The sequence below is a fragment of the Chelonia mydas genome, chromosome 2, assembly GCF_015237465.2.
Source record: "Chelonia mydas isolate rCheMyd1 chromosome 2, rCheMyd1.pri.v2, whole genome shotgun sequence".
Taxonomy (NCBI): domain Eukaryota; kingdom Metazoa; phylum Chordata; order Testudines; family Cheloniidae; genus Chelonia; species Chelonia mydas.
In genome coordinates, this window is record NC_057850.1 from 127,542,948 (window position 1) to 127,565,753 (window position 22,806).

The following is a 22,806-nucleotide window of genomic DNA, read 5'->3' on the forward strand; positions in this document are numbered from 1 at the left end:
ATCTAAAAGGTATTGGAATATTTTTCTTCCTTATAAGTATGGTTCAATATGCTATTAGTAAAGTAACAGCAATAGAGAAAGTGATTAAATGTTGCAACCACTGGATACAATTGTTCATTGAATTTGATGATGGTAATTCCACCCCTTTCTCAGACCATTAAAGCACTACCAGCATAAATAGCCCATGCTGTTTTCATAAGTATGGCCAATTGTTCTCATCCCATCCCAATCCCAGTGAAGTCAGTAGCAGTTTTGTCATGGTCTCAGAGGGAACAGTGTTAGGTCCACTGTGTGGGAAATAAAATGTTTAATTTAAGCCTGGATCCTGTAATCACATATGCACATGAGTAGCGTTACTGGACTCATATTCATCAAGTTAATGACATGCATTAGGGTTTGCAGGCTAGAGTCCCAAGGCCTGTAAACATTTATGCATGTGCTTAACTATAAACAAAAGATTAATCCGATTGACTTCAGCAGAACAAATTCACTTGCTAAAAATTAATCACACGCATAAGTGTTTGTAGGATTGGTACCTTAAACCAGTGGTTTTCAAAACCTGTCCACCACTTGTTCAGGGAAAGCCCCTGGCGCACCAGACCAGTTTGTTTACCTGCCACATCTGCAGGTTCGCCGATCATGGGTCCCACTGGCCGCGGTTCGCTGTTCCAGGCCAATGGGGACTGTGGGAAGGGCAGCCAGCACGTCCCTTGGCCTGCGCCGCTTCCCGCAGCCCCCGTTGGCCTGGAGCGGCGAACCGCGGCCAGTGGGACCCACGATCGGCTGAACATGCGGACGCGGCAGGTAAACAAACCGGTCTGGCGTGCCAGGGGCTTTCCCTGAACAAGCGGCGGACCAGCTTTGAGAACCCCTGCCTTAAACTATAGCCTCCTGGGTCCAAGGACCTGAAATCAATAGAAAACTCCCACTGATTTCAAAGGGCTATGAGTCAGATCCTGAGTCATCTTCTCTGGTTCATGCAAAGATATTTCACCAAACATAACTTACATAGGCACCAAAGAGGGGAAGGTAAATGAAACTGCCATCTCATGATTGTCTCCAGTATATTTCAGCATTGATCGCAAATTAAAACATGTAGCAGACACACTTTATTAAACAAGACACTTCTGAAAGCATACTGCCATATTTTACCTATGAGAAAGACAAGATGGGTGACTTTTTACTAGACCAACTTCTGTTTGAGAGTGAAATAATTGTTGGAACTCTACAGAGCTCATCTTCAAGTCACTGTGAAGCTTGAAAGTTTGTCTCTTTCACTACCATACGTTAGTCCAATAAAAGATATTACCTCATCCTCCTTTTGTCTCTCATATCCTGGGACCAATAACACTGCAAACAGCACATAAACTTTATCAATGTTTCTTTCTGATAAATTTTATGTAACAACCTACTTTGAACACTGACACCCACATTTTCAAAAATGGTTGGCCTACATCAGACCATTGCAGTCCTGTTGTATACAACTATACACCATGCCTTTAACTAATCATTTACAAGGCTTTTACAATTAAGATGAGAACTGGCAAAGCTGGCTGCTAATCAATAATATATTTCATCTATATATAGAATTTTCTTGGAGGGCCATGTGCATTTTTAATGAAAGCAAATGTTCCCCAAGGAATACTTCATCTCAGTCATGAACTTTAATTTAACTCTTCTCCAATTGAAGTTCTTGAGTTTTAGCTCAAGTTGGGTTACTCTGGGATATGTCAAATACCGCTTTTACTCATCACTTCAGTCAGCAGTGAGGAAAAGTCTGGTATTCTACTGCTTGCCTTTACAGTACATATATTTTCTTCCTATAAATCACACACAATGAGTGAGAGCCTTAGCAAATGGGATGCTACTTTACATTTACTCTCACTGGTTCATAAGAGAGTAGAGGGAGCATGAAAATCGCAAGATGTGTGAAGTCCACAGTCCTCCAATATTTACATTCTATTAAATTCACCGACAATCAGTTTTATCCTTATTGTCTACTTTTCGCAAATGACTGTGTCCATTCTACCCTGCCTACTATTCAAGCAATGGCAGCTAGGTGTGCAGCTGTTGTTGCCTGATAATGAAAAAGAAAAAAGGAATTAGTAGCTCAGGGCACGGCACCGGAAAAATTATTATTCTGTTATGATTGCAAACGGTACCATCAGATGAGAAATTAGACTAGAAATTAATTTGCATTCAAGGGAAATGGTTTTGGAACAAATTATCAGATTGTCTGTGAACTGCTCTGTTTACAAGAACATCTCCTTCTTCTATTAAGTCCTTCCTAGAACAAAAACACTAAGAGCTCGATTCTCTGCTGTGCCAGAGCTTTGCTTGGCACAGAAGGGCCCAAAGCAAGTGACAGGGAGACAGTTACAGCTCCCTGATTCCCGCAGACCTGACAAAAGTCAGGGCTGCTTATGGGCCACTTTAATTTGATATATTGATACAGGGTCCATGATGGGCTCTACACCAGTGGAGGATAGATGTAGTGCAGTAGAGTTATATCACACCCACTTCTCACCACTGTCTCCCCCCAACATAACCCCCTTCTGCCCCTGACATGCCAACTAAGCCAGGAACGAGGGTACTGATAGGCACCCAGTCTGGAGTCAGAACACTCATGCCTTCAAGGAGTTCATCTCCAGCAGGGGAGTTCACTCCAGGCCAGTTGCTGCCAGTTTCTGGCATTTTTGTGCCTCCAGATGGTACAAAGTGACAATATCTGATTAGAGAATCCAGCCTTTTGATGCTGTTTCGCATCCCTTCTTTCTTTTCCCCTACAAGTCTCTCTAGTACTTTCAGGTGATTTGTGGTAGTGATCAGTGGTCATTGAAGCTGGGTAGCATGTGATAAGTTTGTAGGTATCAAGGGCTTAAAATGATACGAACTTTAGTAGTACTAAATCTTTCATTATTTCCCATTTGCCCTTTACTTTGAAATAAAGAAATAATTGTTTACAGAGAGAGAGGGAAAAAAACCAAAATATGTCAAGCTAGCCTGGCTGCCAGTATGATATATGTATGATCATTGCACATTTGCATCTACTTTTTTCATATGCAGGTACTTCATAGATCGGAAGAGTGATGCAGACAGCTACTTTACAATAGATGGATCTGAAGGAACCATTGCAACTAATGAAATACTGGACAGAGAAAGCACCGCACAGTACAATTTCTCTATAATTGCAAGTAAAGTTAGTAAGTATGGCATGAATTGAATTAAGATGCTAAAGTAGTGTCTCTCAGAATACAATGATCAAAAATAAAATGTTTATTAGAATGAAATGATTTAAAGATGCATACCATGTATCGGTTTGGCAAGGCTAAGTATCGTATTCAAATACTCACATATAATCAGGTTTGATCCTGTACTCCTTATGTAAGCACAGTTCCCACTGAATTCAATGGAAATTCTGTTATCAGAAAGTGGTTGGGTTTAAAGGATGATATTAGAACCTGCATTTTACTGTGACTACTGTGATTAAACGATTGATAACTGTGCTGTAACTACTGTAGTTTGTGTCTTGTATGTGTACTAAACTTTTAAATGGAGAAAAGTACCTCCTTGATGCAGAGATAGCTGCCATTTTGTCTTTGGGCACTACACCGGAGAGAGAGAGTTGGTGTTCTCACATGGAGACCTTCGTCCTGTTCTTTGTTTTGTTATTTACGTAATAAGATTGAGTTGAGGACGGTCAAGGAGAAAGCATACCTTTCCTCTTTGTGTGGAAGAGTATAATGGTTATTTTAATTCCCAAACAAAAACTATATTAGAATGGAGTTAAGGTTGAGGTGATACCAGTAATGGAAGGCTCTGTATGAATTCACCTGCCTGATCCATCTCTCCTCTCAATCTGCCCAAGCCCCCCTGCCTAGTCACTCCCCTGGTTGTCTTCTCCCATGCTTCTCTCTGTTTCTCCTTTTAGTCTGCCCCCATGTTGGGAACTCCCTCCTTCTCATGGGGCATAAAGCAATCATCCCCCTCTTCATTCACATCCTTCTGTATAGCACACATCTTTCCCTGTCAAAGTTAATTCTCCTAGGTTTGTTTCATCCTTTGGAAAAAAACCTGTTGTTCAATCATCTGCATCTGATCCACAGAAGTCTTTCCATTCATAGAATCATAGAATATCAGGGTTGGAAGGGACCTCAGGAGGTCATCTAGTCCAACCCCCTGCTCAAAGCAGGGCCAATCCCCAATCCCCATTGACTTCAATAGGCTGTGGATCTGGACACCTGGTGCACTTTATGATAGTACTGTATCATTTATCTGTTTTAGAATGTAAGTTACAGAGGCAGGGACCATGTTTTCCCTTATGCATTATTCAGCAATGAGTACTCAATAAACAATACATACTAATAACGTAGAAGGGAGGACTTTAGAGAGAAATACATATATTATGAAAACTTACTCCAGCTGAAAAAAAAAATCTCAGTTGTAGTTATCCCAAACTGAGCCAGAGGAATATCCCTAAAGGCTGAAGATAGAACAGTAAATAAAATAAAGTGCCCATGCACTTAAACTGAAGGAGTCATCTCATTATGTGTATACACTAAACCTGTGACTTCTGACCTTACCTTTGTAGGGGGGAAGCACATTTTCTTGAGTGACTTAGAAAAAATAGGCCAGCAGAATTGTAATCTGATTTCAGATAATTTGAAAGAAATGGTGTTGCAGAAATGGAGGTCTCTTAATAGGCTGTGCTTAAGCAAAGCTTAAATATTTAGATGTATTGGTAAGTAATGAGCATATTCGATTTGCAAACTTGACCTGAAATAAGGCATTTGGTCTAGCAAACTCATTGTGAATCCATTTATTATTCTCCCAGACTCCAGAGTAATTAAAAAAAACAAGCCAAAAAAACCAGGTTCACTTATCTGTGTACCAACATGGCATATAAAGGGAAATACAGTTATAGTAATATAGTGCTTATGTTAGAGTTGTTGCATGTAGCCCACATTATGAAATTCCCAATTCTGACCATTAGCCAACTTAGTAAACCTATACCTCCCATACACTTGAAATTCATATTCCCATATACCTTAATATTTGTGCTTTAAATGTTATTCATCTCATAAAAAATAAATGTTATACATACAGTACACCTATAATTGGTGATACTTTGGAGATTGAAGACATATTACCTGTCAAAGCTTCATACAGGTCTGTCTGACTCAGAGGTAACAGAGGGAAATGCTGGGATTTCAGAAATGCTAAGTAGTAGTAGAGGAGGGGAAAAGGGCAAATTTCTGAATTTCCCTGCCATGGAAACATTTTAAATACTTTATCATATTCAATGCCTTTGTCAGGGAGAAGGAGTGAGGGGACCATTGAAAAAGACAGAGAAAGATAATTTAATTATTTAGACGAGTTCCTGCTTTAAAACTGAACATTATGGCAGTTACTCAGTACTGATGTAGGAACAGTGGAATGGTTACACCTGATCAGATTAATGGTCCATTTAACCCAGTGTCCTGTCTTTGAAAGTAGCCATTACCAGCTGCTTCAGAGGAAGGTGAAAAATACCTCATAATGGACAATTATAGGATAACCAGCCCATCAAGAAAGTTTCTTTCTTAACCCTGTCAATTGGAGGTTGTCCTATGTCCTGAAGCTTGAGGTTTTATATTCCTTGTGAATTATCGTAGCCATGAGCAAAAAATGTTCACTTATCTTTTTTTTCCAATTGCCTTTTGCAATTTTGATGAAATAATCTCATATGTTCCCCATTCCAAGCCTCCCCAGCAAAACAAAATTTAAATAACTTTTGAAAATTAGCACATACAAAAATCGACATTTTAATTTTAATTCTCCCAAGATGAGGGAGAATGATTTGGTTAACTGTCTCATCCATTCAAGTAATTGTATATAGCCCTCAGTTCTAGCCTATTAAAAAAAAAAAGCCTAACCATGTGTGTATTTATGAAGTGATATACATACAATTCGAGTATACAAGGTATGAATTTAATAGCTAAAGGCCCGAATTTTCCAAAAGCAACCTCTAGGGCCCCAATTCTCCACATGTTTTATTTTACAGATTATTGTCTAAGTCACAGGTGAAGTGAATTGCCCAAGGTCACAGAAGAGATCTATAGCCAGGAAGTAAACTCAGATGTCCCAGCTCCCCACCCAGTGCCGTAAGCACAAATCATCCTTCTCTTGTCTTCATTAGGAATTTTCCAACCCATAGTTACCCAATAAGTGCAGCTCCAAGAGTAGAGATTATAGACAAGATCCAGGGGTTTGTACCACCATTGTCCAAGCACCTGCAGTTCCTACTGACTTCATTGGGATTTGATTGTGCTCAATTCTTCAGAAAATGTCACATCACTTATATTTAGGTCCCCAAATCAGCATAGGCACAATGGATCACAAAAGTTAATACTTTGCTGTCTAGAGTTTTCTCCTCTCGTACAATAATCTACATTTGTGAAATGAACGAAAACAAATATTAAGATTGTTCCCCTCAATTTAGAGAAAATCCCACTTCTGGCTGGCTCCTAAGGCCTTTTTTCAATTGACTAAGTGATGTGCTTCTTATGTTTACCACTTAAATACTGCCCACCATCTTAGCCCCCAGCAGCTCAAAGAGCTTTGCCACCATGCTACTTTGCATGGAAAATAATGTCAAGTCATGGACAAGTTTCTGTGGATCAACTACGCCTGTCTCATCCCTGGGACACAGTCCTTATTGTTTTCCATTGCGCATCTGTGGCTTCAAGAAGGGCTGTATTTAAAATCAGTGATGATGCTTATCTTACCTTTCTTCCACCGCAACTAAGCTTGACTAGGAGTGATTTGTAGGCCTCAAGAGATCAAGTTACTTTCTAGTAATAGCACAAGTACAATGCAACTCAAATTGCTAAAGATAGTGGCAGGCAATATATAAACCCAAATGCAGATATGGATGAATAATGCAGACTTTCCTTACAAGCTGATAATGCTGTCTATGACTCATATAATTCTATTATTAGCACAAGAACACCTCAGGTTATAATTTTTAAAAGGAAATAGATTGAAAGACCAGAGCAAGAGAAAATTCTAGAGAAATTTCTATTTATTATTATTGTTCATAGTAACAAAGTCTGGTAGCCCCACTATTATTCTTATGATTAGAGCTAGGTTGAGGCAGCGCTATTGTAAGGTATTAGCCTACATGAGTAAAGATAGAGGAATCTGGCCCCTTCTATTATCTTTCATGATTATCAGTGACAGGCCAAAACGGGTATGTTTTCAAAGTGGTGCACAGGAATTAATAAAAAAACCACAACCAAACCACTCCCATTGATTTTTATGGCAGTCACTTGAATCCCTTCTTAACTTTTCTTTTTTAAAAATTTCCCTCCTGTAATTTCTACACTGTGCTGCAGAAGCTGAAAACAAAATGAAAATAAGCTTTCATATGAAACACTTCCAAAAGAAAATTCAAATCAATATGATATATAGAGAGATTACTACTTTAATAGGAACTACCAAGATTTTAAACAATTTAACTAGTCAGCTGCTTCCATTTACAAGACATTTGCAAGAACATACATCATTCACAACTAATGTATTATTAGCAAAGTATTTTATTATATTTTTTAATGATACAAAGGAACTGATAGTGATGACTGAGCCCTCATACTGTCATCTTCATCTACAATTTAGGTTCAGAACTTCTTCTGCAGCTATCTTTCATAGAATCATAGAACTGGAAGGAACCTTGAGAGGTCATCGAGTCCAGTCCACTGTACTCATGGCAGGACTAAGTATTATCTAGATCATTCCTGATAGGTGTTTGTTTAACTTGCTCTTAAAAATATCCAATGATGGAGATTCCACAACCTCCCTAGGCAATTTATTCCAGTGCTTAACCACCCTTACAGGAACTTATTCCTAATATCCAACCTAAACCTCCCTTGCTGCAATTTAAGCCCATTGCTTCTTGTCCTATTCTCAGAGGTTAAGAAAAAACAAATTTTCTCTCTCCTTCTTGTAACAACCTTTTACGTACTTGAAAACTGTTATGTCCCTCCCCGGTCTTCTCTCTTCCACACTAAAGAAACCCAATTTTTTCAATCTTCCCTCATAGGTCATGTTTTCTAGACCTTTAATCATTTTTGTCGCTCTTCCCTGGACTCTCTCCAATTTCTCCACATCCTTCCTGAAAAGTAGCTCCCAGAACTGGACACAATACTCCAGTTGAGGCCTAATCAGTGTGGAACAGAGCAGAAGAATTACTTCTCATGTCTTGCTTATAACACTCCTGCTAATACAATCCAGAATGATCTTCATTGTTTTCCCTAAAATGAACTAATAATAGACTCAAAGAATCATGTATGACTGAGTTATTCTGTATGAATATACAATTTTCCTTCCAGAGAGGACTGCTGCATGGGCAAGATTTTTAAAATGAGGTGCTGTTGAAAGTGAAGCTGTGAAAACAACACCTCCTTACTTGACCACTGTCACCGGTTCATTCACCTGCATGTCCACCAATGTAATGTACGCCATCATCTGCCAGCAATGCCCCTCTGCTATGTACATCGGCCAAACTGGACAGTCCCTACGTAAAAGGATAAATGGATAATATTCAGATATTAGGAATGGCAATATACAAAAACCTGTAGGAGAACACTTCAGCCTCCCTGGACACACACTAGCAGATTTAAAGGTAGCCATCCTGCAGCAAAAAAACTTCAGGACCAGACTTCAAAGAGAAACTGCTGAGCTTCAGTTCATTTGCAAATTTGACACCATCAGCTCAGGATTAAACAAAGACTGTGAATGGCTAGCCAACTACAAAAGTAGTTTCTCCTCCCTTGGTGTTCACACCTCAACTGCTAGAAGAGGGCATCATCCTGCCTGATTGAACTAACCTCATTATCCCTAGCCTGATTCTTGCTTGCATATTTATACCTGCCTCTGGAAATTTCCACTACATGCATCCGATGAAGTGGGTATTCACCCATGAAAGCTTATGCTCCAATACATCTGTTAGTCTATAAGGTGCCACAGGACTCTTTGCTGCTGTGTATTCAGAATCGCTGTTACTTTCTTTAGTGACTAAAATAAACTTTTGCTACATTTTTACTTTTTTAGAACTACAGAGACAATTCAACCTTGAGAGAGCGGTGTAGAATTTATTTTAGATTGTCTATCAACAGAACTGTCACTTAATTTCCAACTACAGGGCCAAATTCTGTCCTCTGTTAAACCCATTTGGCTTCAGCGAGGTTGCACAGGTGTAGCTGAGGATGAATGTGAAGGAAATGGGGTTGCAAAGGAACAGAATTTGACTTGCAAAATATTTGTATTAGTGTTGATTCACAAGAAGAAATAACACAGTTTATATTCTTTTGTTGCTTGGTTTTGCAACTTAACAAATTTGATTTGGAAATCATTCAAGTCTAGATTGTGGCTTTGTAAGAGGTAGCATCCAGATGTGCCACTGGACAGGAAAAAAATTGTGCCTCTCAGAGGTATAATTCCCACCATGCTTCTATGTTGGTCTGGAGGTGGGGACTTGTATATTGCTAGCCTATACACACAGCAAATTATTATATTCTCCACCCCCACTGTTGGCTGTGCTGGTCACAGATCCCAGGCTTGCAGTGGCTTGTGCAAAAAATATAAAATAAGCAAGTAATCCAAACAATTCAGCACTTCTGAAAGGTTCCGTGTAAACTTGGTTCTAAAAATGGATGAAGGCTTAGGACAGTTCTTATATTTCTTATCCCACATTGTTGTGGCTCTGCCAGGCATGACTCACAGCTCATAAACTTTTTTTTTTTTTTTATGGTTAACTACAACTGCATAGAAGCCTGCATATTTTCAATCCTGAGGGATGAAATTATCCTTTGATTTTCTAACACAATTGCTTTTGAATCCCTAGGGTTAGCCCAGTGTAATGTGGAGAATTTTGCATAGTGGAATTGTTCCTGCTGAATTTGCACATAATTCTATAAACAACATACCAGTAATATCTCTAGAACACAGCAATTTGGGAGAGCTGGAAGGTCCTTGCCTATTAACATGATGCATACTCTTTTTAAACATTTATTTTGTGCACATATGTATGTGTTACCTGTACAGAAAATGGATAATTGTTGCAGCATAGTTTAGTGGACTAACCAATGTTATAATCCAGAGACACCTGAGTTCCACGACTGACTCTATCATGGGCTCACTCTGTAGCTTTTTGACAAGTCACTGAACCCTTCTCACTCATATTCCCCATCCATACTATGCGTGTATCTATTTACTTTCCTAATTAATTACCATTTGTACAGCATCTTGAAGATGTATAGCAGATTGTAAGTATTAAGTTTATGGATTTTTTATGTTTCATCATTAGAAAAAATGAATACGGTTTTAAATCATGGGAAAGGATTAGCAGGAGAATTCTTTTAAAGTGATCTAAGAAAAGTATGCACTTATAATTTCCATCTGAAGGGTCAATTTCAGATACCCTTACTTGTATTGAGTAGTTACCTTACTCCATGAATAGGAAGATACTACTCAGTGTAAATAAGGTAATCAGGATCGGGCCCAAAACAATAAAGCCCTTGAATCGAGTCTGAACTCACACTGGTGAGAATGAAAACTAAGTGCATTGAAGACAAGGAGTTGCACGAGTGTAAAAGCTGTGTATCTGGAAGATAATGAGCGTTGTTGTGGGGGACATACAGAAATAGTATTTCCTAATTTTTCCTGTCAATTTTTTTTAATAGGTAATCCATTACTAACCAGCAAGGTCAATGTTATAATAAATGTCTTAGATGTCAACGAATTTCCTCCAGAAATTTCAGTGCCATATGAGACATCTGTATGTGAAAACGCAAAACCAGGACAGGTATTTTGATATTTTGGTTTCCTTTTAACGTTATTATTATTTTATAAAAGTAAAAGCCAGTTTTGAAAAACAAAAATGTATTGTTCATGGGACACACTTAAAATAAAAAAATTGTGGATGAGATTTTTCAAAGCTGCATAAGGGATTTAAGCACCAAAGATTCAGCATCCAAATCCCCTAGAAAGCGTTGATAGCTAATTTTCAAAAGGATTACAAGCTGATACTATGTGTTCCCAATGAAAACAAGCAATGGCCTTTGAAAATTCTTATTATTGCCCATCACATTTTCTGTTACTGGTACTATTTATTTGCTGTATGGTAGCACCTAGGGGCCAGTGCCCCATTGTAGGCACTGTACAAGCATATAACAGAGACAATTCCTACACCAAGGAGCTTAGGGTTAAGCATAAGACTATAGACAACAGATAAATAAAACAGAGGGGGTGGGCTCAAGGAAACAATTAGATGATACTTGGTCAGGTGTCTTTATCCATATGTTCCTTCCCTGGGAAGAAGTCTCAACAAAGCAGAGATATTTTCACCCCAAATCAGCAGGCTGAAATATATACATTACACTCAGGATCCGATTGTGATACCCTCACACAGCTGAACAGCACCTTACTCCACAAGTGATCCATTTAAGTCAATAGTAGAATACGCAGGGTAAGATGTTTCTCAACTGACTGAAGCATCAGAATTTGGTCCACAATTCTTTGCTATGTGATCCTGTTTAAGTGCTGAATGGTCAAAGGTCTGCAAAACCCTAGGCCATAACATCTTTTGTACTGTATCAAAATTTTGCCTCAAGGAAACGGGGCTTGCAGCTTTAACAGTTTGATTACTTCAGTTATCAGCTGTGTTCCCTCTAAGGTGTGCGCCTTTGTGACCACACATGAGCCTATCAAGGGCTGCAAACCAGCCACGCAGGCACACACACAGGTGAGCAAGAAGAATGTGGAGGGTGGGGGCAGTGGGGTGAGGTGATGGGGGTTTGGATGAGCTTGGGGCATGCTGGGCTAGGGGGAGGGAGAGATGCCTCTCTCGTGCAGCCCCAGTTCCAGCCGGGGCTGCGACAGGGATGGGAGACACGGCGCTCTCCCCAGACCTGGCCGGGGCTGTGCCTGGGACAGGAGAGACACCTCTCTCCCCCAGCTCCAGTCCTGGGGCTGTGGCGGCCAGGGAGAGACTCCTCTCCCGCAGCCTGGGGGCTGCGGAGGGGAGAGAGGTATGTGTGTGTGTGTCTCTCTCTATCTCACACACACACACTTTCACACTCACCTCCCAACACATACTTGTATTATTATAACTTGTTGTTACTTCTTGATACTTCCTGCAATGCACATATAGCTGTAGCTCACAAAAGCTCATGCTCAAATAAATGTTAGTCTCTAAGGTGCCACAAGTTCTCCTTTTCTTTTTGCAGATACAGACTAACACGGCTGCTACTCTGAAACCTGTCATATAGTCTCTGTAATTTTATTCTTTCAAAGTGCTATTTTATTTTTTTGGCTGGTCTACGCATTTCATAATTTTGATTTCTCTCTTATGCTTAAATTTAATTCTTTGAGTAGTGACTTCAAAAATGCCTAACCTGTCCTGGCTGGAGTAATTATCCCTATGTTAACTTTTAAAAAAAAATATATTGTATCTAGGTTTTTTGTTTCTACTGGTGGCGCACATCCGCACATTACCTCCATACTGATGCACATAACAAAATTAATTCTGCACATGGGTGGAAAAAATTAGAGGGAACATTGGTTATCAGCTATAGAATTAGAATGATTTTGCCTGCTCTATAATCAGTGACAAATGAAAAGCAAAACACACCTGTCTATGTAACCATCATACTCATTTTTTTAAGTGACAGTTTTGTCTGCGATTTCAAAACACATGAATATATAAAAATTGATTGACAAAAAATTGTTGGCTCCATTGAGAAGGCAGGGAGCTAACCCACATCTATATTTAGGTGGTGGCAGTTTTTCAGTCGTTGTACTTCATCTCAACTTCAGTGCCAGGCCATTTGTTTTTATTTTGGGAGGAAAGCTGGGAGGGCTCAAAATTTACCACTAAAGGAGTATTGTGTATCAACCAGTTTCAGTGAGGTGCTGTAGTAATCAGTGTGCATCTATGGTCTGCATGTACCTCTGTCTACTAATCTGTCTTATTTTACTGGTATAATTAATATATGATATTTATAAAGCACCTATCAGTGTGTTATCTAATCAGTGATACTAGGGATGGGAAAATCTTACAAATTTTGGTTCAGGTGAGCATTGCAAAGCTTGAACAGGTACCAATATTAAGACAGTGTCTACATATGACAATTGTAGTTCTTTCACTAAAGAGTTTTCTTTTTTAAAACCAATGGAATCCCCTATAATGGCATACATACATCAGTGTACATGATGCTTTTATGGAGCTTAGTGGATAAAGCACTGGACCAGGGACTCAGGAGACCTAGGTTCTAGTCTTGGCTCTTTCCACTGGCCTCCTTTGTGACCTTGGGCAGGTCATGTCACCTGTCCGTGCCCCAATTTCCCCATGTTTAAAATGGGAACATGGTACTAACCTCCTTTGTAAAGAGCTATGAAAGCTGCTGATAAAAAGCATTTTACATAAGTTTGGTATTAAGTTGGTAATCAACGAAGCTGGTGCAAACTGACTTAAGAGCATCCACAAAGGGGTTTGTACCAGTTTTACTAAATCAGCTTTAAAAACAGTGCAAGATGTACGTGTAGATAAAGTCAGAGTCCCACACGTACTCCCAAACTATTGCATCTCTGGCTTTCGCACTGCGCTTTTGCTCTGATGCTTCCCTTTCTCCATTTGTATACAAAAGAGGTCTTCTGAGACAGACTCTTGGCCATTCCCTCTAAACCAATTATAGCAAGAGCCTATGGGGAGCCAAAGTTCCACAGAGTTTGTGAAAGGCATTTAGATCTGGAGTTTTGATTTAAACCTGTCTCTATTTTTAAATTCTTATTTATTTCATCCTAATTATCACGTTTTTTCCTTAATGTGAACTATATAGTATGGTATTACTACTTGGCAAGAGAATATCTATATCTCTCCTGTGACCGTCACTATGCTTTTTTATGTACAAGTTACAAAATATTTATTTGTTTCCATTATTATTTTCATGGGATAATTTTATAATCTCATTCAGACAGTTCACAGTGTGAGTTGCTTGGATACACCACTACACAAGAGAATGTGGCATTCTGCGTTCATCCTCTTACTTTACAACACAGAGGAATGGCACTTTATTCCAGCAGGAAACAGACTCTGTCGTGTCTTATTGCTTAAATGTCCATTTCTGTTGTTTCATTTGATGACTACATTAAGGTTCTTGCAAAGCTGTTTCTTTTAAAAGGGTGAACTGACCTCAAATTCTATTTCAATCTCATTTCAGGTAATTCAGACTGTCAGTGCTGCGGACAAAGATTTGTCCCCTGCTGGGCAAAGGTTTTCCTTTAGACTGTCACCTGAGGCGTCCACCAAACCAAATTTCACAGTCCAAGACTACAGGAGTAAGTTGTTTACTCACTTTACCAAGGGAAGTGGTGGATACATCAGCTCTTGATGACTTCAGATCAAGACTGGGTGCCTTTCCAGAAGATATACTTTAGCCAAATATGAGCTACTGAGCTCAATGAGGTGACTGGGTGAAATGTAAGGATCTGTGGTATACAGGAGGTCAGACTAGATGATCTAATAGTCCCTTTAGGCCTTAAAATTTGTTAATCTGTGTAAATAATTTACATATTTTGTAAACGGAATATTTTAATATTATTGAATACTTAAATGTAATACAGTATGTAAATAATCCCTGACAGTTTTATATTTACATAATCTATTGCCTTAATTGTTCATGAACAATGAATGAATCAAAAAAGGGCCAACTAATCCGTACCAGGGTTTGTATTTTGTTGTCAAAGCCAAAGAGAACTACACAGCATCAGCGTTTACATGCAATAGCCCATTTTTGTGAGTGCATTATGATTAATGACTCAGGCACAGTGAAGTTTTACACAAAGATTTTCACATTTCTTCTTTTTTCATTTAATTTACTTAGTGCATTTGATAGCACTTGTTACACAATCACGTTCACTGTTTCCCCTACACAGTCGGCCACTGAGTCCTTTTTGCTGATAGAAGGTGAAAAATAAGAAGCTAATGATAGAGTGAGAGAAACCCAGAAATAGGAAGGTAGGGGGTTGAAGGAATGAGGTGAAGTAGAATGTAGGAGGAATACCTCAAGTTAATTTATTCTATTTACCAGCTCTATTTACTGCCCTGAACATTTTTTCAAGATGTCAGAATTTTTCCCATTGTACATCATGACAAAACTGAGACCTTTCAATTTTTTTCCATACAAAAAAAAAAAAAAAAAAAGAGGGAGGTACCCCAAAATAGCCTGAATCAGTGTCTCTCACATCCCAGGTGAGTGCCTTTACCACTGGGCTATTGGCTGTTCTGGGATGGCTCTCTCTCTCTCTCTCTCTCTCTCTCCAGAAATTCCATCCTGGGTTTGAGAAACCTATTTCATTAATACTGTTACATTCCCACAAGAAGCTTTGCTTTCAGAAATCCGCACTTTGTCATGAAAAAAACTGCATCCAGTTCTACCTCAAGTTCAGCCGTGACATGAAGAAGGAAGGCACAGAAGGGAAAGGAAGCATGAAAGAGTTTGTTTCATAACATTGATTTTCTCCTTTGGGGGGCAGGGGAAAGAAATCAGGGGGACCAGAGGCTGAGGAAAAACCACACCAAAGTAGTCTACCAGATTCTGCTCTTAAAGACGTGTACTGCTCCTAGCAACTGCAATGGCAGCAGTTTTGCCAGCCCCAACCATTCAAACCTTAGGAGTTAAGGCTCCCCAAAATCACAAATGGCATAAAATCATGAGGCTTTAAAAGAAACAAAAAACCAATATTTTAAGTAACTTCATGTTTTTAAGCTTCTCTCTGCAACTATGAGGTTTTAAAACATTTTTAAATGAAAGCTGGGATTCTCCTGATTCCAGGAGTTTGGGTTTAAAAGAAAGGAAAAAAAAAAACAAACAAAAACCCACCAAGCACTGCAGGACTCACAGTAAAATAAAAGTTACTAGAATAGTCAACACTGTGCCAGAGGCATACATATGCATCCAAAGAGCCTTTTTAGGCCCATTTTAATGCTAATTTCCCATAACTATTGGTATTTGAATTTAGGACCAAATCCTACCTGTCTGTTATTGTTCTTACAAGGCCTGGTCTGCAATTAAAAAATTATTTGGTTTAACGACGTTAGTCAGGGGTGTGAAAAATCCACACCCTCTGAGCAACATAGTTGAGCCAACTTAAGTCCCCTTGTAGACAGCGCTAAGTCAATGTAAGAATTCTTCCGTTGACCTAGCTATCACTCACCTACACTGACAGGAGAATCCCTCCCATCAGGGTATGTAGTTTCTACACAGAAGTGCTACAGCAGCGCAACTGCTGCGGTGCAGCTGTGGCATTTTTAAGTGCAGACCAGCTGTAAGGCACCTCATCAGAATTCGATCTGTGTGGGAACCACAGTTTCTGTTTTGTGGTAAATTCCAGAATTTTTATATTCTTTGTCTTCCTTCTGATTTAGAAAAAAAAAACAAACTTCAAAAATTACCCATGAAGATTTTTTTTTGAGGGGAGGCGGGAAGTATTTTGGGACTATTGAGTTTTTTTTTTTTTTTCAATTTTGACATTACTATACAACATAAAATTATTTTCTTAATGGATTGTCATGTTGATACTAAAGAAATCAAATTTTTCTGGTCAGAAATGGAACTTTTAAACCTTATCAAAAAAGCTCCTGCCCCCTACCGCCCCATCACAAAATGTTGTCCAAACTGACACATTCCTGTGGGAAGTTTCAGTTTCAATGAAACACCATTGTCTGACAGAAGGATGTTCAGTTGGAAAATGTTCAACCAGCTTTAATCAGAATAGTAGCTAGGTGCTTAAGAAATCTGGTCTATAGATACTTGCACTCAACTCCTACCAGCTTTAATGATTGTTGAACATAGGTATCTGAGAGCTGGATGTAGCTCTTAATCTTTATATTCAGTGGCAGGATTCAAAGGGGGAAGGGAAAAAACATCCAGTAAGTGAACTCTTGTAATGTTGCAGCTAATGATCTGAACTAGACAGTAATTCACATGGGAGAGATGGTAAAGGGGAATAAGCACTGCAGGCTATCCCCAATCAGACCTGATAGTAAATTGCTTTCCAATCATGCTTTTCCTTTCGCCTCTATTTAATCCTTTTAATCTTCACATCATTGCCTTTCTACTCAAGTTTGTTTGATTCACGTAAAGCCGTGGTAAGTCAGCTTCTGCTGGGAAGAAGTGGCAAAACTCAGCTCCCGGGAGCTCTGTGCAGTTTCGGCACTGATTAGTGGCAAATGTACTAACGGCAAGAAGGGCTCAGTTGATTCCTGTAATTTTTTTTTTAATTGTCTGTTTTCAGTGGGGTGGAGAAGTCGAGGGGCTATTGTGCTTCCTCCAGCTGCCTCATTGGCAAATCCAAAGGGTTAAAGTGAGACACATTCATAATGGGGACCTGATCCAAATTCCATGGCAAGAAAAGGAAAGGAAAGATTGAAATCCCCTGCTAATGGAATACCTGTAACGGGGGGGGGAAGGAAATATATATTCTTTTTCATTTGTGCTTTGAAATGTTAGCTGTCAAGCTCAGCAGGATAAATGAATACAAACAACAAAGACTAGTTGTTGCCTTGAAAAAAAAACCTTGGCTGCATCTGATTTGAATTTGACAGCTTCAGTAATAATGAACCAAGGGATTTACAGAGTATATATAATCTACTGATTCAGGAAGCCAGATTATCTTTCTGCTGTTCAACAAAATACAAACTTTTAAATGTTAAGTGAAGCACCATAGAAACAATCCTATGAGGACTGTCATGTTTTGCAGACAACACAGCTGGAATTGAAACCAGGAGAAGTGGCTACAGCCGTAGGCAGCAAGACTTGTATTTCCTCCCAGTTGTGATAGAAGACAGCAGCTATCCTGTACAGAGCAGCACAAACACAATGACTATCCACGTTTGTAGATGCGATTCCGACGGTACCATTCTATCCTGCAATGTTGAAGCAATCTTCCTACCAGTTGGACTCAGCACAGGGGCTTTGATCGCAATATTGCTGTGTATTGTTATACTTCTAGGTTAGTTTTCATCCTGTAACAAAGTATGTCTCTGATTCTACTTGTGAATTAATTTGAGTCACCATAATTCCATTTATTGTTTAACAAAGGCCATTGAAAATGTACAGCTGTTTACAAAGAGAACTTTTATGCTTCTACCTTTGTAGAAAAATATCCCAAAGCACTGACCATTAATTTGAATCCGAGCATGCAATCTGCTAACTACTACATATTTCTTATGGAGTGGGGAAAAATATCTTACAGTTTGGTTTGAAATGCAAATTTTGCTCTGAAACAGTGTTGATTAAATACCTTTCATGAGGAACTGATTTCCATATATATATATAAAATTACTAAATCCGCACCAGCAGCTACCTGGTAAGGACCTTTCTTCAATTATTATGAGGGATTAAGTAAGAAGAATGAAGAAATGAGACAGGAAGACATAATTATAATGTAGCCTGTGGCTGACTGGACCATTGAAAAATAATACAACATTTGTACAGAAATGGATTCCATAGCATGACATTGCTGTTTGAGCACAAGAGCTCTTTACATGAGGTCTTACTTATACAGTGTCATAGGCAGTAGCATGGGCTGCCAATCTTCCCCAGAATAAAGCCCCACTACACTAGTAGTGTAATCAAACCTGCTTTATTGCTTACACAGTAGACTAGGTAACTCAGATTCTGATAGGTGTTAGCCTATGCCTAAAATAGCACTTCAAGGTGTTAAATGCCCTGAACCAAGCTTTTCAGACCAGATCTGTGCTCCTTACACAGAACTACTGGTGGAGGACACACAAATGAACACACTCAATCCCTGCATATAAGATAGTTATGGACTGGGACAAATTACCTAGGGAGATTGTGGAATCTCTGTCCTTGGAGGTTTTTAAGAACAGGTTAGGCAAAAACCTGCCAGGAATGGCCTAGATCACTGATTTACAATAATTTTTCATTTGCAAACCCTAAAAAATTTCAAATGGAGGTGTGGACCCCCTTTGAAATCTTAGACATGGTCTGTGGACTCCCAAGGATCTGGGGACCACAGATTGAAAACCAAGGTTCTAGATACGACTACTACTAATAGTCCTGCCTCAGAGCAGGGGACTGGTCAGGTCGGGGTTTCTCAACCCCAAGGTTGGGACCTCAAATTGGGTTGTAAGACTGTTTCAAAGGGTCGCATGGCAGCTCTAATGGTTCCTGTCACACGGGGCTGGATGGGCTGCCCTGATGATGGGAGTGTGGGTAGGCCAAATGTGAGAGAGTGGGTGGCACTGCAGCCCAATGAGCCTGTAACAACTTCACTCACAAAAATTTAGCCCAGTCAGGGGGATGGGCCAAACCTGAGTGATGCTTCAACCCTAGAGGTTGCAATGACCAGAGAGGAGAGCCAAGCCCAACAAACCCCACAGTACAGAGCTGCAGGAGCTGCCACTGAGGGGTGAGTGCCTGACAGATCTCGTCCCCTGTGGGGCATGGGTCCTGACCAAAACCACCCCAGGGCCTCCACCCTCAGACTATTTACTGGGTTGAGACAGGTTGTAAACTTTTACAAATGGGTCCTGAGCCCAACAAGATTGAGAAACACTAGACAGATGACCTATCAAGGTCCCCTCCAGTCTTGCATGTCTATGATTCTATGATGTGACACAGCAACTGTGTAAATTACTGAAGAGCGTGGGCTATAGCAACAGCTGCTACATGACTCTGGAGTCTGAGGGGTCGGTTCCATCACTGATTCCCACAGAACTCCGAGGCCCATTTACTTTGGTTTTGTACAGAGTAGAGGATTTGGGTCTATTAGTGGTTCTCTGTATTCCATTCAGTGTGGTAACAGTGTGCTATGTTACACTTGACCAAGGAACATTAATTTGTCAATGACAATCTTCAGTACTCCCTGTAGGTTAGGGTGATCTTCTATCTCTCAAACCCACTTTCTACTACTTATTGTTGTACTTGTAACTTAGAAGCCTCCCCCATAATTGTTATCTAAGAAACCTACCTGATACAGAGATTTTAAAATCAGATATTTCAAAAGTCAGCCTGCTGTACCCTAAAGGTTCATTTTCACTAGAAAGTTACACTGAGTTAGAACACCACCTTGAAGAGCCATGTTAATTAACACAATATTATTGGCCATGATCCTGCAGTCAGTATAGACCGGGAGAAGTCATGTTCAGTACTGTGTCACTGGTTCCTGGGTAAATTATTAGGACCAGGGTTTAACCCCAACTAATCGATACCATATTGACATGATTTGTCCCTGACTGCAAAGTCACTGTCAGCATTATGTCAGTTAGTGTAACTTCTCAAGGTCATGTTCAAATGTAATTTTCTATTTGACATTGTCAGGAATATTATTATGAATTATTTTTCCAACAGAATGTGCTGGTTTGTTTAAAAAGCAAAACATATAGCAGAAATATGTCACCATTGATGAAAATTAATTTCCAAACTGGAGGGAAAAAAAAGTGATAAGGAACATTGTGACCTCTTTGATTCAGAACATTGGTTTTCTGTTTCAAAATTATTTTTGTTTGTTATTTTAAAATGTGTTTTATAAAATACAATATGAAATAAAAAAGGCAAAATTTGAATGAAAAGTTTTGATCAATCCAAAATGACCCCCCCCCCCCCCCCCCCCCCACACACACACAATTTCAGCTTGCAGGAAATTTTAACATTTTTCAATGTTAAACATTGTTCAATGTTTCTTCCAGCCATTCTAGAATGGAAGAAATTTTCACATTGTGAAACTACCCTCAAAACAAAAAAATTTGATTCCTACATGGCTCTATTTACTAGTAAAGGCAAGCCCTTTGGGGCTTATTTATTATTCAGTGCATAGCTAGCATGATGGCAGTTAGGTGCATCAAGCCGCAAATATTATCTTACTGGTTACAGCACTGTTTTTTAAAAAAAAAAAGGTAGCAGGAACATGTCTTCTAAAGAAAAGATCCTTTTGATTGCCCTTAGCTATCATAGAAGGATATATTAGTGTGTCTGCAGACAGCCAAGGTATTTCCATACTTGTCTTAATTTACAATTCTTCCCTTGTTCCAGTCATTGTTGTGCTGTACGTAGCACTGCGAAGGCAGAAGAAAAAAGACACCCTGATGACCTCTAAAGAAGACATCAGAGACAATGTCATCCATTATGATGATGAAGGAGGTGGGGAGGAAGACACCCAGGCTTTCGACATTGGTGCCCTGAGGAATCCAAAAGTGATTGAAGATAACAAAATACGCAGGGATATAAAACCGGACACTCTATGTTTACCACGTCAGAGACCACCAGTGGAAGACAACACAGACATAAGAGATTTCATTAATCAAAGGCTGCAGGAAAACGATGTGGATCCCACTGCACCCCCTTATGATTCACTGGCAACCTACGCCTATGAAGGAAATGGATCTGTAGCAGAGTCTCTCAGCTCTATAGATTCACTTACTACAGAGGCAGACCAGGATTATGATTACCTGAGTGACTGGGGACCCCGCTTTAAAGTCTTGGCAGAGATGTTCGGAGAGGAAGAAAATCATAACACTGATAAAGTCACTTAAGGGAGGGAAACCCAAAAGGCAAGAATAAGAAAACTAGAACAACAACAAATTAAAAATAAAACCCAAGCTTTATAGGACAAGATTCCTTTGATTATCAAAGACAGCACCTCTTTCCAGCAAGTTACTATATTTATCATACTGTCAGTTTTGATTTGGTCTGCAAAGGAAGGATAAACCCTGTAAGATATACTTTTTTGTTGTTGTTTTTTGTTACTTGGGAATAACACTGAGACAAGCTCAGGCCTATTAGCTACAATGTACTGATATGACAACTTAGACAGAAGCTAGCTTTCTGGCATCACGGTGGAAGAGTGGTAGATTTTTCTTAATTCCACTAAAGTGCCTATTGAAACTTTTATCATTTAAAGTGGTAAAGACTCTGCTATGATGGTGTTACAGAACTGAGCTGTAAACTGGACATAAAGGACGTTATCTTTATGTCAAGAAGCAATAGCAACATGCTGACTTCTAGTTCTTATAAAACAAAAATGAAGATAACTTTCTGGAATATATCCAGTGACTAAAACTCAAGGGGTATTGTTTTGGATTTTTATTTTATTTTATTTTAAGGAATAATAATAATAATGATAATTGTATGCCAAGATATCACATTTCTTCTGTCCACATTTCACTGACAAATTGAATAAAAAGTGCTATTACTCAATTTCAAGATGTAAAGCCCAAAATTAAAAACATACACACACTGATCTTCCATACACAAAGGAATATTTAAAAAAAATAATCAGTTACACTTTTTCCAGGATGAAAGAGAAAATTATAAAAACATCTATTCTTTTATAGGAAGGAAACTTCCCTTGACTCCCACTCATCATGTACAGACAAGTTATTGGTACATCAGTGGTGGTTTTTAGAGGGCTAATGTATTTTTTAGTATCAGTGTTGGGTTTTTTTCATTGTAAGTATGAATAATGAAATATATATAAAGGACCTCACATTGCTTTTCTTTGAAATTAGTTTGTCATTCTGTCAATATTGTAGACATACGTGACAGAGAGGACATATATGTTAAACTCCTGCTGGAACCTGCGCAACTGGTCATACTCTAAAATTCAGGATATGTCATACTTTGGTATCAGTGCCACTATGGCGTCAGATGTTTCAAATGTCTTAGAGCACTCTGAAAATTAAGCCTACAGTAGTCTTCAAGAAAATATTCAGCGTCAGATTAAATTATACATGTAAAATGT

General features: G+C 39.1%; 1 protein-coding gene across 3 annotated transcripts in view; it reads left to right on the forward strand.

The window, feature by feature from the left end:
- CDH12 (cadherin 12) overlaps positions 1–22,562 on the forward strand; it is a 534,988-nt gene extending 512,426 nt beyond the window's left edge. For all 3 annotated transcript variants that reach the window (XM_043540228.1, XM_043540229.1, XM_037893301.2), the window contains 5 exons: positions 3,067–3,203; positions 10,722–10,843; positions 14,259–14,376; positions 17,800–18,051; positions 21,099–22,562. In XM_043540228.1, the coding sequence (XP_043396163.1) occupies positions 3,067–3,203; positions 10,722–10,843; positions 14,259–14,376; positions 17,800–18,051; positions 21,099–21,598 (1,129 nt within the window). In that variant the 3' untranslated portion in view covers positions 21,599–22,562. The remainder of the gene's footprint in view (positions 1–3,066; positions 3,204–10,721; positions 10,844–14,258; positions 14,377–17,799; positions 18,052–21,098) is intronic.
- Positions 22,563–22,806: the final 244 nt, after the last annotated feature.